This window comes from Hippopotamus amphibius, chromosome 12, assembly GCF_030028045.1.
Source record: "Hippopotamus amphibius kiboko isolate mHipAmp2 chromosome 12, mHipAmp2.hap2, whole genome shotgun sequence".
NCBI lineage: Eukaryota > Metazoa > Chordata > Mammalia > Artiodactyla > Hippopotamidae > Hippopotamus > Hippopotamus amphibius.
Window position 1 is genome coordinate 24752208 of NC_080197.1, and position 19847 is coordinate 24772054.

Here is a 19847-nt window from a genome sequence, read left to right on the forward strand (position 1 = left end):
ATGGCCCAACATATGCTCTGTGCTTGAAAATGGCCCATGTGTGCTTGAGAAGAATATATATTTGGCTGTGATTGGATGGAGTATCCTATAGATGTACATTAGGTCTAGTTGGTTTATAGTGTTTTTTTTTAAATCTTCTGTATCATTACTGATTTTCTGCCAGTATTAAAAAATGGAGTATTGAAGTCTGCAACTATTATCATTGGAGTTTGCCAGGGAGAGAAAAGAATATGACATGAAATGGCGTGACCAGAAAGGACAAGGTATGCTTGAGAAAACAAGGGTGGGTTGGAAAGGCTAGAAGGTAGGTCGCGAGAGGGGAAGGGTACTATAAATTGAATGTTTGTGCCCACCTCCCCCCTCATTCATGTGTTGAAACCTAATCCCCAATGTGATGATATTTGGAGGTGGGGCCTTTGGGAGGTGATTAGGTCATGAGAGTAGAACACCCATGAATGGGATAAGTACCCTTAAAAAAGAGGCCCTGGAGAGCTCTCTCTCCTCTTCCACCTTGTGAGGACACTGAGAAGATGGCTACCTGTGAACCAGGAAGTGGGCCCGCATCAGACACCGAATATGCCAGCATCTTGATCTTGGACTTCCTAGTTTCCAGAACTGTGAGAGATAAATGTTTGTTGTTTAAGCCACCCAGTCTGAACAGACTAAGACAGAGGAGTTGAAGATGAAGCCAGAGAAAAGATAGGTTGGTGCTTGATCACGGATGGTCTTGAATTCCACACTACAGAGTTTAGATTTTATCATATAGTCAATGGAAGAACTAAAGAATTCTGAGCAGAAGACTGGCATGTTTCAGAAAAAGCATTCTGTTGGCAATTTTCAAGAGGACTAAAAGAGAGTAAGCTCTGATTCTAACAGTCCAAGTTAGAGTTGGTGAAGGTCTGAAATACTGGGGTTCCAGCATTGATGAAAAGGGGTGATGTAACATCTTAGAGCCTGAATACATCTGATTCATTCTGCAAGATTTCACTCTTTTCCAGACTGGCTTCTTCCCATCTTCTCCTTTCACTTTTGCCCCCTATCTTGGGAGAGGGCCTAGTCTAGTCTTGATCTGGTCAGGGTCCAGGACAGGTCCTTAAGCTTGGGGTCGATGGGTCTCAATCTATCTGAAGCCCCTTTTTCACAGAGTAGCTGAGGACTTCCCTGGTGGTCCAGTGGTTAAGACTCTGTGCTTCCACTGCAGGGGGCGTGGGTTCCATCCCTGGTCAGGGAACTAAGATCCCACATGCTGTGGGGTGCAGCCAAAAAAAAAAAAAAAAAAAAATTGCAGTGCAGCTTTGATAATTCCCCAGGTTTTTACCATCTGAAAAACACACTCCTTCACCAGGCTTTAGAGATCCAGTACAATGAAACCTCAGCCTACTTTCCAGTCTCATTCTTTTATTCTCCAGTCCCACTGGGCTGGTTATCCTTCCTAAAATTTACTCAGCTTTTTTTCTAACTCTATGCCATTATTTAAGCTGTTCTATGTTTTCTATCTGTGCATGGGCATATTTTGCCCACAAATTCAATCCCTTTCTCCTCGGATTCCTCTGTTTCCCTTAGTTTTAGAAAGATCAAAAAAAGCATAAACTCTAGAAAATGAAGGCATGGGTTTGAATTCTGGCTCTGCCACTTACCTTGTTTGCTTACTTTACTTTCATACTATACTAACTAAGCATGTTTCTTAATTTAAAATGAGGAGACTGTCTATCTTACAAGACCCCAGGGAGTATTAAATGATAAATGCAAGTTAAAGGTCTTAAAAACTATAAAGCACTATGTAAATCACAACACAGCATTTTTACTTCTGTTTCTTCCAGTTATTAGCATATCTTATCTCATAGTATTCTTATTTGTGTATGTTTTATCTTCCCAAGTAAACAATGAGCTCCTCAAGAAGGATCATGTCTTAATCATTTTGTGTCTTCCAAAATATATAGCATAAACCCTTGTATGTGGAAGTTACTGATAAACGTTTACTGAATGAGTAAATAGATAGTGAAAGATTTAGCGAACATTTAGGGTTTTGTTTTGGTATTGGTTTGTTTTTTGTTTTTCCAACATCTGAAACCTCTTCCTCTGTGCAAATCTTAATGGAAGACAGGGTCCCACCTCCCACAAGAGAAGCCAAAGATAACTAAAGTTTCCCTCCCTGTCACCCCCTTGTAACTATGGCAAAGACAACATGATCTAGGCCTGGGCACTTGAATGCCCCCACCAGGACCTTGAAACTTGAACAAATAGTGTAAGACATAGGGGACAGGGTAGAATTCATTTAAGATGGCACCATGCAGTGGTGATGAAGGTAGTGGTTCCAGCGGTGGTATCCTTAACTAGACCATTCCTGTGCTGTGACTTTGACTGTTATCCCTGGTTCTATTTTCTGAGCTTGATTAGCTGGCCTTCCCCCAAACTCTGAGAAATACTTGATAGCCTTCCAATATATTTATTTCCCCCTTAAGTTGGCAGACTTGGTTTCTATTGTTTGCAACAAAGAATCTTGGCATACCTTTGAGGTAAGGGTTTTGGGAAAGGGGAAAGCAGGGGTCTTTCACTTTTCTCTTCGTAAACCTTTGTGTTGTTACTGTTGCATTATTTCTGTCATTTAAAAGCATGCTTTAACGGGACTTCCTAGGTGGTGCAGTGGCTGAGAATCCTCCTGCCAATGCAGGGGACACAGGTTCGAGCCCTTCTCTGGGGAAGATCCCACATGCTGCAGAGCAACTAAGCCCATGTGCCACATCTACTGAGCCTATGCTCTAGAACCTGTGAGCCACAACTATTGAGCCCATGTGCTGCAACTGCTGAAGCCCACGCACCTAGAGCCCGTGCTCCACAACAGGAGAAGCCACCTCAATGAGGAGCCCAAGCACTACAGTGAAGAGTAACCCCCGCTCACCACAGCAAGAGAAATCCTGTGTGCAGCAACGAAGACCCAACACAGCCAATAAACAAATAATATAAATAATAATAAATAAATTTATAAAAAAGTAAAATAAAATATGCTTTATTAAAAAATATTTATTTACTTAATATTTGGCTGTGTCGGGTCTTCGTTGCAGCACGTGGATCTTCGTTGCAGTGCCCTTGCATCTCTCTAGCTGTGGCCTGTGGGTTTTCTCTTCTCCAGTTGTGGTGCTCAGGCTCCAGAGCACATGGGCTCTGTAGTTTGTGGCACATGGGCTCTCTAGTTGTGGCGCGTGGGCTCAGTAGTTGTGGCACGTGGGCTTATTTGCCCCACGGCATGTGAGATCTTAGTTCCCCAACTAGGGATCGAACCCGCGTCCCCTGCATTGCTGGATGGATTCTTTACCACTGGACCACTAGGGAAGTCCCCCTAAAAATATGCTTTTAAAATTGATAAATCTAAAGCACAGTGGGGTGAAGAGAAATGGTAGGAAAAAAAATTTGAAAATTAAGATGGGGCCAGAAGTACATGGTCTTGACAGTCATTTTGCAGATTCTGAAGTTAGCTCAATAAGTATGGGAAATTTGAAAAACAGAACAATGACATGATCAGAACTATATATTTTTATTGCCATGTAGAGGATTAGAGAAATTAGAGACCAGGAGAAAAATGAGGAAGAGTTATTGCCATGGTCCAGTCAAAAGATTGGTAGTCTTCCTTAATTTGGAGACAACAGAGAGAGAGAGATTGTCAGTCACAGGTTGGGCCTTTTGGAAGCAGATGCCAAGACAGGGTTTGAGGTACAAGATATTAACTAGGGGGAGGAAGCAGGATTGAATAGAGGAAGAAATCACACTATAATGTAGATCCGACAAAGACCCAGCCAACCTGGCAAGGAGCTCTGGAGTGAATACAGCTCATCAGAAATATCGTAGGTCAGAACTGCTGAATCTTTACACCCCTGCTTTGCTCAGGCACTGGATAAGGACAGCCCCAGGATGAGCATGCCCTTGGGCAGGACTGTTCTCTGCGGGTGAGGCAGACACTGTAGGAACCGAAGCAGCTAGAGGCTATCTGCTGACTATACTTCCTGTAGCTGAACAGCCCGTCTATCCTTGAAAGCAGTGCTGGGTGGCACACCTTTGTGCCTACCACAGAGAAAGAGGTGAATTATGACATCTTGAACAAAAAGCAATAGAGTGGAAAGGAGGGAGGGGATTCTACAGGTATTATATTGTGTAGGTTGGGATAAAGAGGGAGTAAATAAAGGTCAACACTGAGACCTCTACCTTGGTATGATTTGATGGTAATTCTGTTTGAGAGTAAGAAGCAAGACACATGGGGTGTCTGGAGGTCAGCAGCAAGTGCTGTATTTATTGAGTGTACATATATTATCTTATATCTATTATCTCACTTAATACTCATAATGCCTCTATGAGATAGGTATTTTTTTACACTCTTTTTGTATATTTTATTATACCTTTTGTTTATGAAGAAACTAAGACTTGAAGAAGTTAAACGCCTGGCTCAAAGAGGTAAAACTTGAGTCTGTCCTATGACAAAACACATACTCTCAAAGACACCATGACATATCTTCCCCATGGAAACCGCCACACATAGATAGTATTTGAAGTCATGGAAGTTAGTAGGTCACTGGAAAGGGTACAGTCCAAAGGGGAACAAAAGGAACCAAAAAAAAGGAATTCTAAGGAAGTCAACATTTCAAAGGTGAATTGAGAAAGATGACATAGGCAAAGGGATTGACTGAGTGGCCAGAACATTTTTTAAAAATGAGAAGTATGTTATCTCAGAAGTTAGGGTAAAAAGAGAGTTCTAGTCCACAAAGTGAAATGTTGCAGATATCATGGAATATAAAGGTTTCACCATTAGACATCATTGATGATCTTAGAGCATTTTATGGAGAAGTCAGATTGCAGTGGGTTGAAGAGAGAGTGAGAGGTGAGGGGGTAGAAGCAAAGGGTATAGGCTACTTTCCCCAAAGTTTTGCAAAGTAGAAAATAAATAATAATGCTGTATATATAAGTAAGGAATTTTATTAATGTTATTATTAATTGATTAATTAATAACACCTTGCTCGCATATTACTTGGATTTCACACTTCCATCATTTATCTGGTTATTTCTACCTCCATTGTATAATACCAGTGTCCCTTCCCAAGTCTAAGATACCTGGAAGCACTGAATGTTGGTTATTTGGGTTGTGGATGACTTGTTTTATTCCATTAAGTGTTTTGAATGCCTCAGGTGATTCTGTCTTTGGACGATGGATGGGTCATAGACCATCCCCATTGCCCCAACTCCATCATCTGTTTTTCACAAATACAGATAAACATTCACTTCTTAGACCCATTCAGCAAAGCATGTGAGTTCTTAGGTTCTTAGCAAATCAAGTACCCTGTTCATCCAGGCTCCTCTCCTCCTCTCCCTCAAACTCTTGGTGGGCAGATCTTGGAGAAGAAATGAGCTGCCACTCTAAATCTTCTGGAATATAATGTCCCAGATGGAGAATCTGTACAGTTTTGTAGTGAGCTGAGATCTTCCCTCGTCAGCCCCCGTCAGTCTAGCCCTTTTCCAGAGAGGGCTGGAGAGTAATTAACACCGCCGCGGTCCACCTGTGCACAGGAAGATGCCTACAGCCACTCCAGCGATGATGAAACAGCCCACCACGACGCCCAGGACCAGCGAAGTGTAGGAGCGGCCCGTTTGGCTTCCTGCAGAACATGCACAGAGTTAGCCTGAAGAACATACCCCCAAGAATCCATAGTTTGAGTCAAACACCAGGGGACTTCTTCCCCAAAGGAAGGGGTGGGGGTGGGGGGTGGCTAGTTCACCTATTTACATAAAGTGTATATACTCTGTCCCAAACGGCCAGCCTTGGGCCTCCTGTTGCTCAAGGTATCCATCCTTCAGGTCCACGCATTTGCCTGGAACCCACCCAACACACGGGGTCCTCCCTGATCGCATCATACCTTTCACCTTGTTCGTGCTGAAGTGTTTCTGCACGTACTGCACACAGGTGTCCTGCAGAAATTCCAGCAGTTCGTGCCTAGTGCGATTGTACTTGTTGAGCTGCTCCAGGGTGTAGCTGACCACTCTGGAGGGTGCCTGAGGCCCTGCCATCCATGAGGCTGTCTTTGGATGGAAACTGATAAAAGAGCTCCCGTTCACAGCCACTTCGAAGAAGACACGGGCTTTAGAGCCCTCAGGAGGCAGCTCGCATCCCAGGAAGCAGCGAATGGTCAGAGGAACTGTAGATGGGGGATTGAGAGTCAGGGGAGCTGTGTGGAAAGCGTGTCAGGTGTGGGGGGATGTCCACCAGGGGGAAGTGAGATTTCAGGGTGCGGGGTGGATCGGGGACAGGGCCTCCCAACAGGGACTACCCCGAGGTCATGCCAGCAGGAGGAGGGCCTGACGGACAGTACGGTATGTCAGCTAGGACACCCACTCTTCTCCAGCCTCAAGCTGCCACCCAGCAATCAGCAAAGGCAAAAAGACCACGCCCGGCCAGGGCACCCATCCCAGAACCCGGCCCCGCACCTTTCTCCCGCAGGCCCGCCCCCCACCAAGTTATGTCCCGCCCATAGCCCACGCCTCCCACCTCAAGAGCCGGCCCTCGCCTGCCCCGCCCCTGCGCGCGTCACTCACAGGCCACGCCCCGCTCCTGGTGCACCACCTGCACCACGCCCAGGAACTGCTGCAGGTAGAGGTTCAGGCTGTCCTTTGTCAGCGCCCAGCTCTCGGGCTCCTGCAGGGGCTGCAGCTGCTGGATTGAGACGTTGTTGCCCGGGCCTTCCAGAACGTGCGTCAGGACCCCGCCTAGCGTCGCGTTGCCCTGGTGCCACACTTGAGAGGCGTTGCGGAAGTAGGAGACCTGGATCATGTGGAGGTCCCGCGGGCCTGGGGGCAGGAGTCAGCGCGTCAGGGCCCAGGCCGGCGTGGGGCGGGTGGAGGGCAATACACACGGTCACTGGAAGAGCCACTCCGATCTCCTTTCTGTCTCTCACCCCTTCCTCCCCCCATGTCCTGTCGGTTAACGAATCCTGACCTACAGCGAAGTTCCAATTCCATCTCCTGTTCTCTGTCTCCTCTGCCACCGCCCTACTTCAGGCCTCAGTGGTTTGCATCTGGACTGGAGTAGTAACTTCATTCCTCACCCCCCCTCCATTTATCTTTCTGGCTCACCGCTTCTCATCTGCCTTCCACCTGGCCCAGAAATAAGTTATGTTCTTCTGCTTCACATCCTCCAAGAACACACTCCCCTATCAACAACAATAATAATAACAGCCATTAAGTGCTTGTTTATGACCTGAGCACTGTACCTTACCTGCATTATGATCTCATTTGTGCCTTCCTCCCATTAGCTTGATGTAGTAGCTACTATTAATGACGCCAGTCCACATGGAAAACAGGCTCAAGTGGCATAGCAGAGTCAAGGTCAGCATGCAGGCAGTCTGAGTCCAGCACGCTTAGCCATTCAACTATACTGTCTCCCCATAGGGTATCTGTCTATAGAATCAAGTCCAAAGTCTTTAGCCTGACATTCAAGGCTGCCGGAAACTGGGCCCCTCCTGCCTTTTTTGGCCTCTTCCCTGTGCTTAGATAGTACCTCAAAGTACTTGGAGTCCGTCATGCTGCCTTTCAGCTGACATGTGAAGAGCACGGCTGGGTTGCTCGGCCTCCTGGCAAACTTCTATTCATGCTTTAAGACCCAGCTCTATTGCCCTCTCCTTGGAGGAGTTTTCCTAATGTTTCTCCTATTTATCCTCCCAGACACAGGGGGTCAGTTTCAGTGATCCCAGATTCTGCCTGTCTCCAAACACACAGGCTTCCCTTCCTCTTGGCTATGGAATCATGTTTGGTTATCTCTGCCTACTACACCCACTAAGGGCCTGGCACGGAATTGGTGCCCAGAGAATGTCTGAGGAGGGAATGAGTCCGAAGTTGTAAATCTTTGTGTGGGGGTGTATCTTGTCCTTGTTTGCATCTGAGAAGTTGTGCTCTGCGTCTGCAGACGTGAATAAGTGTATCTGTGTGGGTCACCCCCAGACAAGGTTCTTAACTGCTCCGTGACCAGTCTCCTCTTTTGTAAAATGGAGATAATATTACCCGCCTTGTAAAGATTTTGTAGGAGTTAAATGAGTCGATACACATATTAAGCGTTGTGAGCACTCATTGGATACTGGTTATTATTTGCTCCCTCTCTGAGGGGGAGACTGAAGCTACAGAGGCTGTGAGAGAGGACGCCCCTATGCAATTACAATGCAGGGCAATAACTCCCCTTCGCTGCTGAAATGGAGCCACTGAGGCAGCCTGGTCCCCCATGAGTTCTCCCATTGACCATAGCTTGTCTTTCCCTCGAGTTTCCCCTCACCAGCTGCCCCATCTCCCTCCACCTTCTCCAGTCTCCTCTTCTGCCTCACAGATCTCAGCCCCAGTCTTTCCCCCAAGTTTCCCATCAGTTCTGCCAGTGTCTCTTATTCTTTCCATCTCTCATCTCATCTCTAAGTTTCCTCCCATCTTCCCTAAACTCACCTCCAGCCACCTGACCCTTAGACCTCCCTCTCCATGCTTTGCTCCATCTCTCCTCTTTCCCCACGACAACATCTCTCACCCTTTCTACCAGCCCCTTTCCTATTTTTCCAGTCTTGTTTCCCCCAGTCTCCTCCATCTCCCCTTTCCCAGGGGCTGAACTGTACTTCCTCAGCTTGGCTTTGGGACACAAACCAATCCACAGGATCTGTCTGCCCTCCGGAGAGATTCAGCCGGCTGCAGACACAGACACTGTGGAATAAGCTCTCCTCTGGTCTTGCCCGTGTACCCAGACAGGCTGAGAGTCACTAGAACCATCCCGGGGCAGGAGATGTGCCCTTGACTCACCATCTGAAGCTTCCTGGCTACAGAGTGCCCAGCCGGGCATCAGCAGTAGTGGCAGCAGTGTTGTCAACATCCTGTAGCTGAGGCTCTTGACCTAACCTGGGCTCTTGGCTCTGGCAGGCTGGGGGCTCCCGCTGGCTGCAGCCTAGGCGAGAAAGAAATGAGGGCTGCCTGGGAGGGGAGGAGGCTGGACGGAGGCGGCTGGAAGGTGGCCAGGGCATGGGAGGAGAAAGAGGGTGGCAGGCTTATAAAGTGTTATTCTTACCCTGTCTCATTTCCTACTAGGGGGCTGGCCTCTCTCTTCCCCTCCCTCTGCCCCGCCCTAAATCATACTCTTCTGCCTGGACCTGCCTTTTCCCTTTTCCCTGGGCTTCCGAGGAACAGGGAGCGGAAAAGGGGGAGAAGGGCCAGAGAGAAGTCCTGCCCTCGCTGAGTCAGGGGGTGGGGCATCAACTAAGAGCAGATTCTAGGATGTTGAAATCAGCATGTTTCTGATGGGGAAACTGAGGCCCAGAGAGATGTAAGGAATGAAAGTTTATACATCATGGTGATGACAGATCAAGGATTAGAATTCAGTTTTCTGGCATGTTGACTATATTTTATCAGAATTTTAAGTAAACAGTAACCACACAATCAGGGATCTTACTCTCAGAAATAGTCACAAAATGGGTTAAAGCAGCTTCATGCTGCATTGTTTGCCACAGGAGAGAATTATGAACAATCTCATTCTCCACAGAGGATTGACTACTTACAGCGATGTATTTTTCAAACTGAGGTCACGGTCTATGAGTGGACAATGAGAAAAATTAAGCAGGTCATGATTAGCAGGGTTTTTTCTTTGAATGACATAAAACAGGATAAAAATTTTCAGTGCATCACCCTTAATAAGGGTAAGCATTATTCCATGAAATATTTGTTCAACTGTATGTGTGTGGGGGAGGGGGTTTGTGCATGTATGTTTCTATGATGGATATTGGGTAACAGTGCAAAGTATATTTCTTACTCTAGGAAACAAGTAGAAAAATTTGTAAGTCACTCTCCCAAGCTATGATCATCTATACTGTGGAAATAGTATACAGTTGTTGAAAAAAAACCCTTTCTGCCCAATGCCCACTCTATTTTCATCATATTACTTAGCACTGCCTGAAATTATACTACCTAGTCATTTACATGTTTATTGTCTGAATGTTCCATCAGAATGTGAGCTCCATGAGGATAGAGGCTGTCCATCTTATTTGCTACTGTGCATAGAACAGTGCACATCATAAATAACAGCATAATAAATAACATGTATCAGCTAAGGGGTGACTCAATGTGATGGTGATGATATGCAGAAATCACCAAGACTAAGGTACAGTACATTCTGTACAGTTTAGAACCATTTATATGTCAACCCCACACACAACAGCTAAACAACCTATTTCTTTATGGGAGTGAATGCATCTGGAAGGATGTACATCAAATATAGCAGTGGTTTATCTCCAGGGAGGGGCCTGAGATTAAGAGAGAAAGAGAGAGCTTCCTTGGTGGCGTAGTGGTTAAGAATCCACCTGCCAAAGCAGGGGACATGGGTTCAAGCCCTGGTCCGGGAAAATCCCACATGCCAAGGAGAAACTAAGCCCATGTGCCACAACTACTGAGCCCACATGCTGCAACTACTGACACACCGCAACTACTGAAGCCTGGGCGCCTAGAGAAGCCACCGCAATAAGAAGCCTGCACACTGCAATGAAAGTTAGCCACCACTCTCCACAACTACAGAAAGCCCACACAGCAACGAAGACCCAATGCAGGCAATAAATAAAAATAAATAAATAAATAAACAAAAATAATAGAATAAAATAAAGTATTAATAAAAAACAGAGAGAGAGAGTGTGTGTGTGTGTGATGTATGTGTTGGGGGTGGCAATCTTGTGAAAGACTTTCTCACTGTTTTGTGAAGGATTTTATCACTCTATCTGTATTGTTTGAAAATTTTGCATCTAGAATGTGATTGTGTATCTCTTGTTGTATTAAAAATAGAAGTTTAAGTAACCAATTGTGGTAGAAGAGGGTGGCAGATCGTTATGAATTGATGTGTTGACATGAGACACTGATAAATGAAAAAAGGAACTGTGGAATGATTTATACAGTAAACGACACATATAGTAAAATTCCATCTACTTTTCGTTTAAAATTTTTACTTCTGTCCAAGTAATCCATATTTAATTCCATTCTTATATTTTATGAAAACTTTATGTGTGCATCTATGTATTTCTATATGCATAGGAAAAATGCCTGGAAGGGTACTGTGGGTAGAGATTACCTCTGGGGAATGGGATTAAAGGGCTGAGGGGGATTTTAACTTTTTATTTTATACATTGTTTCTTGGAGGGAAAGTTGATGTCATAGTAGAATTGGGGCAAACCCTGGGCAAATACCAGGCTCCCAGTCGCTGAGCTGAAAATATGCAAGAGCGTCCATGGACTCACCTCTCAGTTGTTATAAAGCAGGATAGAAATGACAAAGTTTTTAACCAGCTCATCATAATGGTCTAATCAGAAGGAGAATGGGGGCCTTGTTTTCCTGGACTGGGACTCAGGAAAAGTGAAAGGACTTAAATCACTGCCAATTATATTGTCTTGCCTTTTATAAAAAATTATTATGAAATAATTCATATATGAAGAATTAATTCACACTTGAAGAATTTTATTACAAACATACAAGCCCCCACTACTCAGCATAAGAAATAAAATATTACCAACATAATTGAAACCCCCTCTGTACTCCTCCCCAGTTGCATCCCTCTCCCCTGTGCTCCACCACCAAAGTAACCACTAATCAGAACTTGCTATTTTTTATATCCTTACATTTCTGTATACTTATATGACATATGCATATATCCTCAAGTAATATATATAGTATTTTGCGTAAGTTGAGCTTCATATAAATAGGATTAAATTGCTCGCATTCCTCTGAAATTTGCTTTTTTTCACTTGACATATTAGTAAGATTCAGTCATGTTGCCCTGTGTAGGTCCATTAAGTTCCACTGCTCTATAATATACCATCTTATGAATATATCATGATTTATTTATCCATTCTTCTGTTATTAGACATTACGGTCTTTTTCCCAGCTTTTTGCTATTATAAACAGTGCTGGTATGAATGTTCTTATAACCATTTCCTTGTGCATGTGGGGGAGAGTTTTTGTAGGTGCAAACCTGGGAGTGGAATTGCTGAGTCATAGGGTATATGCGTATCTTCAGTTTACTAGATATTGCCAAACTGTTTTACAAAAAGGTTAGGCCAGTTTCTACCCCAGCAGTGCGTGAGATTTCCCTCGCTCTACCTCGTTGCCAGCCGCAGACATTACCAGATATTTGGGTGTAACATTGCACTTTGATTTGGTTTTTCTTTGCTTTGTCTGATTCCTAGTGAGTTTGTGCATTTTTGCTTCGCCTTTTTTTCTCTCTTGGGGGGTTGAAGGGTACTTTGGGATGGAGGGTAATAAAGTATACGTTTTAACCAGTTTGGAATTGAGGGCTCTGAGTCTTTGATCTAAGCAGATAGGGCCTGGGTCACTGGGGTTGAAGTGGATCCACACCTATATGCACAGAGCTAATCACAGAGAGATCTTTCCCACCAAGCGAAGGTCTGTCATGGGCAGAAGTGGCGACAGCAACAGCTGTTTCCCAAGCACCTTCCTCACACACCAGTGCCCTGAAAGTTAACTGGCAGAGATAACAGTTATTATCGGTGACGTTTATCATGGCTAGGACCAGGGTTAAGCTCTTTACACAAATCTCACGTTATTCATATGCCAGCCCTACCAGGTAGGTTTCATTAACGTCATTTTATTAATAAAGAAACTGAAGCTTTGAGAGGGTAAGTGGCTTACCTGAGGTCACACAGCAAAAGCTATCATTTGAACCCACATCTCTCTGATGCCAACGTTTGTGAATTTAACCACCACCTAGTATCTCAAAAATTTGGGGAGATAACTCTCCATCAATGTGTTTTTGAATACATACTTCCAACATGCTTGAATATTTATGTTACATGTAATATAAAACACTCCAAAAATTCATACTTAGTGCTAGACCTGTATCGCTTCCTTTGGGGCAAATAGCACCAGGCTCATTGCCTCCATGTGACAGAATGAATAATTAAAGGACAGAAAGGGTAATTAACTTGCCCAAGTTCCCAGAGTTGAGACGAATAGAGCAGGGATTGGAACTCCAAGAAGATGGGGAGACGGGATTGGGTTCAGCGAGAACAAAGAGAGCCCAGGGGGTGGGGAAGCTGGTAAGTGGGGGGGGGGGGCTTACAGGGCACCCCTGTTCCCTTTCTAAAGCCAGGGGAGAGGGTTGGAGCCAGAGCCTCTGCTGCACCTGGCCTGAGGGGCCGAGGGGCAGAAAATCACTGAGCAGAGTGGGCACAGGGCCAGCCGCTGGGATTTGACTGAGACCTAAAGAATGAGGGTCCTGCTGAGCAAAGGGAAGTGAAGGAAGCAAATGGTAGCATTTCCCACTGCAGAGAGCACATGCGGGGGGAAGATAAGGGAGACAGGAAGCTGAGTGGGGCCAGGGCTTGTGCAGCCCCAGTGGATGAGGAGAGGCCCTGCCAGAGCCACAGGAGCTGGGCTGAGCCGGAGACTGGCAGAGTGCCCGGCTGGACTTCACAGGACCAGCCCTCTCCTTCCCTATTAGCTACTGAAGAAAGGCAGTTTAACCAACTCAGAAAACATCTCTGTGGTCCCTTCAGAGATCACCTCCCCCTTAGGATGTGAAATAATAACATTAACATGTACTGAGTGCTTACAGTGTGCTAAGCATGGTATTGAGTCAGCAGAGTACTCGTGTTTTATTCTTACTAGTGCCCTATGAAAAGTGTAAAGACACAGCCACTACTTCCATTTTACAGTTGAGGACACAGAGGCATAGAACAGTGAATTGACCTGCTGGAAGACAGATCTCAAATCCAAGTGAGTTGTATCCCAAATATGTTTTCTTAACTATAAGGCCATCCTAACAGGGTAAATGAAATGACTCATACAAAGTGTCAGAACACAGTAGGTATTCAGTAGGTGGGAGAGATAAGAAAGGAAGTTGGCTTTGGGGGCAGCAAACAGAACTGACTGCAGCATGAAGGATGGAGGGTAGACATTAAGTAGGATTTCCTGAAGGAGAGGCAAAGGAATAGATACAAAACATACTCAAGATTTCCCCCTGTACATACTCACACATAAGGTCAGATGATTCCAGTTCCTGCCTGCCCAGCAAGTGGTGGGAGCCTGGCATTCCTGGCTTGGGCACCTGCCCATCTTTCCAACCTTATCTTTCCATGTATTCCAGTCTCAGCCAGATCTGCCCCTTTTGGTTTCCTGAACATGGAGCACACAAATGTTATCTTTTCACTTTCTTTATCTTGTCTTTAGATAAACAGAAGTTCCTAATTTTAAGCTGGTCAACTTTAGCATCTTTTCCGTTAGTTCATGATTTTTGTGCCTTGTTTGAGAAATCCTTCCCTACCCTGGGATCACAAAGATATTCTCCTATTTATTTTCAAAAGCTTTATCATTTGTCTTTCACCTTTAGATGGATGGTGTGAAACAGAGGTCAAATTTAGTTTCCTTTATGTGATTAGCCAGTTGTCCCAGCACCACTTCTTGAAAGTCTGCCCTTCCTTACTGATCTGCAGTGACATCTCTGACTTACAGTAAATGTGTTTCTTTTGTTTCAATGGCCTATTCTTCTCTCCCTGCACCAATGCTACATTCTCTCAATTAGTATAGACATAATACATCTTCATTTCTTGCAGATCAAGGCTTTCCACTTTGTCTTTCAAGAGTGTCTTGGCTTTTTTTTTTTTGCCATGTCACACAGCTTGTGGGATCAGCTTGTAGGATCTTAGTTCCCCCACCAGGGATTGAACCCAGGCCACAGCAGTGAAAGCCCTGGGTCCTAACCACTGGACTGCCAGGAAACTCCCTCTTTCCAAGGGCTACTGAGAGCCATCTTGTCTTCCTTTAGTTTCCTCTAAAGCTCTTCATATGCTGCTTCGTTCCCTCATTTAATGGGCACTTATTGAGCACTTACTGTGTACTAGGACCTGAAGGAGACAAGATCCCTCCTCAGGAAGCAGACAACCAAGTAGGGGAGAGACACGTACAGGTAGGCAATGATAATACAGTGTGATAAATGTTAAGAGGCAGGGCCCGGGAGATGGAGAACTGGGGCTGAGGAGCATGAGGGGCATAGAATTGATGAGAGCAGAGTTCTCTAACTTAGCCTGGGGGTCAGAGACATCTTCTCGGAGGTGATGTCTAAGCTGGTCCTGCTGGGCAAGTGAGGGATGGGAGTGGGGGAAGGGCAGAAGGTGTGGGGAAGAGTTGTTTCAGATAGAGGGAGAAGAAGGTGCGAAAGAATATAATATGAGGGACTTCCCTGGTGGCATAGTGGTTAAGAATCCACCTGCCAATGCAGGGGACATGGGTTCGAGCCCTGGTCTGGGAAGATCCTCCATGCCATGGAGCAACAAAGCCCGTGTGCCACAACTACTGAGCCTGCACCCTAGAGCCTGTGAGCCACAACTACTGAGCCTGTGAGCCACAACTACTGAAGCGCATGCCTAGAGCTGGTGCTCTGCAACAAGAGAAGCCACTGCAATGACAAGCCCAAGCACCAAAACGAAGAGTAGCCCCTGCTCACCACAAGTAGAGAAAGCGAGCATGCAGCAACAAGGACCCAACGCAGCCAATAAATAAATAAATATTTTTTAAAAAGGGTGTAATATGAGAGGAGAAAAAATATAACATGCTTCAGAAATTGATAGTACTTAAGCATGGCCAAAAGGAATAGGTGGGGGGAGGGTGAAGTGAAGTGAAGAGGTAAGCAGCCGTTCAATGAAGAGCCTGTCATACTACACTAAGGAATTGAGACTTTATCTTGAGGTAATTCTCACCCCCTTCTTTGATACACCTAACACCTATTAGAGTAGGTGTCACCTACTCCAGGAAGCCTTCCCTAATGTCACGCGCACAGGTCTGTGTTAGATATTCCCTACCATAGCCCTCTCTTTGCCCTCATCACAGCCCTACCTTCTTTGCATGATAACTGTCTGTTTAAGCATCTCTCCTCCATACCAAAAGCTGTAAGACGGCAGGGAATGTGTTTTTACTGTAACACAAGGCTAGGAGAATACCTGGCACCTAGTAAGTGCTCAATAGGTATTTATTGGATGAATGAACAAATAAATAGAACATCTAGGGAAGGAGAGAAAACTGTGACCAGTGAAATGCCTGGCACATAATTGGCCCTTAGAAAATTATTTAATCTTTGATCACGCATCAGCTTTTTCACCTGGAAAATGGGGATAGAAACAGAAGCTACCACCAAGGGGTATCGTGGGTCTGTGACTTGCTTTACCCAGGATCTGACGTTTAGTATAAAGGCTAATTCTCAGCATGTTAAAAATATAATTCTCATACAAATAGTGAGCATTTCATTTAAAATTGCATTTAACTTACTAATAAGGGGGCTAGCAGGATGACAAAGCCAGTTCAAAATAGGATATAAAAACTGGAGTTTTATAGTCCATGAAAAAGAAAAATATTGAAATGAGATTGCTAAATTATATACAAATGAATTAACGTCCCACAGGGTAATAAAACCATAACCTTTAGGATTATCTTCTCTACCAGACAGAAAAGGAAATCATCACATCTTATACTTTACAGAATTGTGAGATGTCTGGGCCCTAATCACTTGTGTAAATAACGTTAGATTTCTCTTCAGAGGAAGATGACTCTTAAGTAGACTTGCTAATCAATGCTTTGTTATGACATCAAAAGGTCACATAATCATCTTTTTACTTTAGTAACATGTTTTACATAGTTTTTCTTAACAACTGGTAAATTCAGTTTAATAGATACTGTTATTATTATAAGGCTCTCAATAAATATTTGCTGAAAGGATTTTCATTCTATTAGGCTTTTTTCCTTCCCTCGGCGTCAGAGTTCGGGGCCTACAGAGCTGGTAGACTGAGGGGGGATCCCTGCAGGATGCTATGCTCTTCCTTCCATCAGCCTGGGGTGTTGTCAGGCTAATTCTGTCTCATTAAATAGGCAGAGGAAGAATCTGCTTTGGGCATCAGCAAAGCAGGCACATATTCCTTACCTCCCCCCACCCCCACCCCATAAGAACACTTTTTTTTTAAAGAACTGGATATTTCCAAAAAGGCAGCGAAGTAGACAACATAGAAAAAATCAGAAATTTGGGGGACCCATTATCTATTTTTTTTCCATTTTTCCGTCTAGAAAAGTGTGGTAAAATACATATAACATAAAATTTACCATTCTAACCATCTTCAGTGTACAGTTCAATGGCATTAAGTACAGTCACATTGTTGTGCAACCATCACCACCATCCATCTCCAGAACTCTTCATCTTGCAAAACTGAAACTCTGTACCTATTAAACAATAACACATTTCCCTTACCCCAGCCCATGGCAACCACCATTCTACTTTGTCTCTATGAATTTGACTACTCTAGGTACCTCATAATAGTATCATACAATATTTGTTCTCTTGTGGCTGGCTTATTTCACTTAGCATCATGTCCTCAAGGGTCATCCAAGTTGTAGCACATCAGAATTTCCTTCCTTTTCAAAGCTGAATAATATTCCATTGCATTTATATCACATTTTGTTTTTCCACTTATCTGTTGATGGATGCTTGCATTGCTTCCATCTTTTGGCTATCATCTCCCTTTATTTTACAGCATAAGATTATTTTTGCTTTGAATTGCACAAGAGGGATGGATACCATTTTCAGGGCTTAAGGTCTCAAAGATTGTAATCTGGCTCAGGGCCTGGGGCTGACCACACTGTGAGACCATCTGTGATCACTTCTTGATTCTGTGCTTTTGCCTAAATACAACCAGGATGACTAGGTTTCTCTAGGCAGATTTAGCCACAGGTTCCTGTTTACATGGAATAGGAGCATTAAAAACATGTTTGGGGGCTCTGACGTGCTCTAAATTTTGTGTATACTGGGGAGATGGGAAATTCAAGCATTTCTCCAACATAACAGATGGGAAATTTCCCAGGAACAAACTAGTTAACTTTTGGCAGTCCAGAAATAAGTAGTATGCAAGCTCAGCCCTGGGAGTTGGGAGAATCCACTTGAACAACATGACCTCTAGATGCTAGAAAAGGAATTCCCAGATACTTCCCTGTTAAAAGTAGTTCACAGTACTGGGTCGAAGGAGGACTAAAATGCCTTGGCTTCTAGCTTCAGGGAATTGAAGCTTTTATTCTGACTTTCCAGCAAAGAGGAAGGGAATGGTGAGTGTGGAATGACATGAAGCTAAAGTTAAAGGACACTGCAGAAGTCAATCAGATCCCCACTTTTTAATTCTGTTTTGGACTTTTATTTATACAATTGTCATTAATTTCATCAATGTAGTAGAACCTCCAGGTCTGAATCTTGGCTGTACCACTTATTCCCTGTGAGACATTGATTGTTACTAAAACCTCTCTTCAGTTTTTAAAATCTGTCTCAATTTTTTAAATCTTTAAAATGATATTAATAATAGTATTGTCTCAGAGGATTGTGATGAGGACTTATGTCCCAAGAACAGTGCCTGGGACATAGTAAAGTCTATATAAATTCTTGCTATTATTAATATATTTTGGCCTTCCCCTCCTCCTCCTCCCTTCTTCCTCTCCTTATTATTATTGTTATTATTATTATTATTATTACTGCTACTATTATTATCCAGGTGGGAAATAATCAAATCTGGAGTGTCATCCTACAGTTTTATTCTGCTTCATGATTGTTTCTGGGGGGAAAACTTCTGCGGTTAATATGTATTGAATTCTGCTTCCTAATTTTTGCAATAATCTCTGAATCTGTTAATATTTTCCTTGTACTGAGACGTAGTCTCCTTCTCTCATTTTCCAGATTTGGAAACTGAATCCCCCAAAGGGAAAGTGACTTGCCCAAGGTCGCACAGAGACAATGACTCAACAAGTAATAGACCCAAGGACTTCTGACCACGAGTCCACAGTTTGTCCCACTGAACACAGAGTCCAAGAATACTGACCTTGGGTATTAATACAGTCTGCCTGTCCTCCAAATACCCACAGGAAGACTTGAACACTCTGTGATTCCAAGTATTCCCCAAAAGATGTCTTTCCTTTCTGTCAAAACTTCAAGCTCTTCAAGGGAAAGGTCTGTGGCTTGACTACCTTGTAATCTTTGTTGTATGCCCAGCACTGGGCAGAAATTATTGCCTGTAACACCTGGGATTATTAGGGGCAGATGCTCAATAAATGGCACTAATTAATATACCCCCACTTAAAAAAAAAGAGCAATAGGGGGCAAGGAAGAGAATATTTATTAAGAAATCAATATGTTCTAGTCACTGTGCTAGAATTTCCACCACTATCCCATTTCATCCCCAGATATCCTTTACAGCATTGTCAATTTCCAGATTTTGAATCAGGAAATTAAGGTTATTCTGAGTCTTCATGAGTAAATACTCAAGATTGACATTTCTCTGGTGGACTACAGCCTTCTAGAATCTAATATGATAATCACAGATTGAGAAATAAAGCCAGGAAGAAAGAGACCTAATACTTTCCAGAAGGTTAAAAAAAAAAAGTTTTTTCTCATGAAAAACCATGAAATCAACCATATAAATTGTGAAAATGTAGTCATGATTGTATTTGCTCTCTGACAATGTGGAAATGTATATTTTCATCAAGCTAGAAAAAGGAAACAAAGAAAAAATATGAGTATTTCAATCTTTCTCATAAAAAAGAGACCCATTATCAAATCCAGGCAACCTGGCCCCACTCTCTCTGAAAACATTTAATCCACACTAGAGTTTTGAATGGAGATGAGAAGATAAGTGACAGGACTTATCTGGGGAAGGAAAACTAGGCTTAGGCGAGTTTCATAGCATGGAGGGGCCCAGACCGAAAAATGCTTAGTACCTGTGCTAGGCTTAAAAAAAAAAGGCCCCCTAAAGATAATTAGGTCCTAATCCCTGGAATCT

The 19847-nt window shown here is 43.8% G+C and overlaps 1 protein-coding gene across 2 annotated transcripts; it reads right to left on the reverse strand.

Moving 5' to 3' along the window:
• Positions 1-4947: 4947 nt before the first annotated feature.
• On the reverse strand, positions 4948-9178 carry PROCR (protein C receptor). Of its 2 annotated transcripts, XM_057702375.1 has the most exons (5): positions 9068-9178; positions 8806-8947; positions 6574-6825; positions 5898-6176; positions 4948-5639 (listed from the first exon to the last, which is right to left on the reverse strand). In XM_057702375.1, exons 2-5 carry the CDS (start codon positions 8873-8875, stop codon positions 5521-5523), a joined length of 720 nt encoding a protein of 239 aa, XP_057558358.1. In that variant the 5' UTR covers positions 8876-8947; positions 9068-9178; the 3' UTR covers positions 4948-5520. The 2 variants fall into 2 exon arrangements, with proteins under 2 accessions (XP_057558358.1, XP_057558357.1); XM_057702374.1 differs by having other exon boundaries at positions 8806-9143.
• Between the last annotated feature and the right edge of the window lie 10669 nt (positions 9179-19847).

What these genes read in the sequence shown, in the direction of transcription:
- PROCR (XM_057702375.1), bottom strand. Translation starts at nt 8,875, where the DNA reads ATGTTGACAACACTGCTGCCACTACTGCTGATGCCCGGCTGGGCACTC. An exon ending in TAGCCAGGAAGCTTCAGATG is followed by an intron (nt 6,826 to 8,805) that starts GTGAGTCAAGGG and finishes TCCTGCCCCCAG; the next exon opens with GCCCGCGGGACCTCCACATG. An exon ending in CCAGGAGCGGGGCGTGGCCT is followed by an intron (nt 6,177 to 6,573) that starts GTGAGTGACGCG and finishes CCCCATCTACAG; the next exon opens with TTCCTCTGACCATTCGCTGC.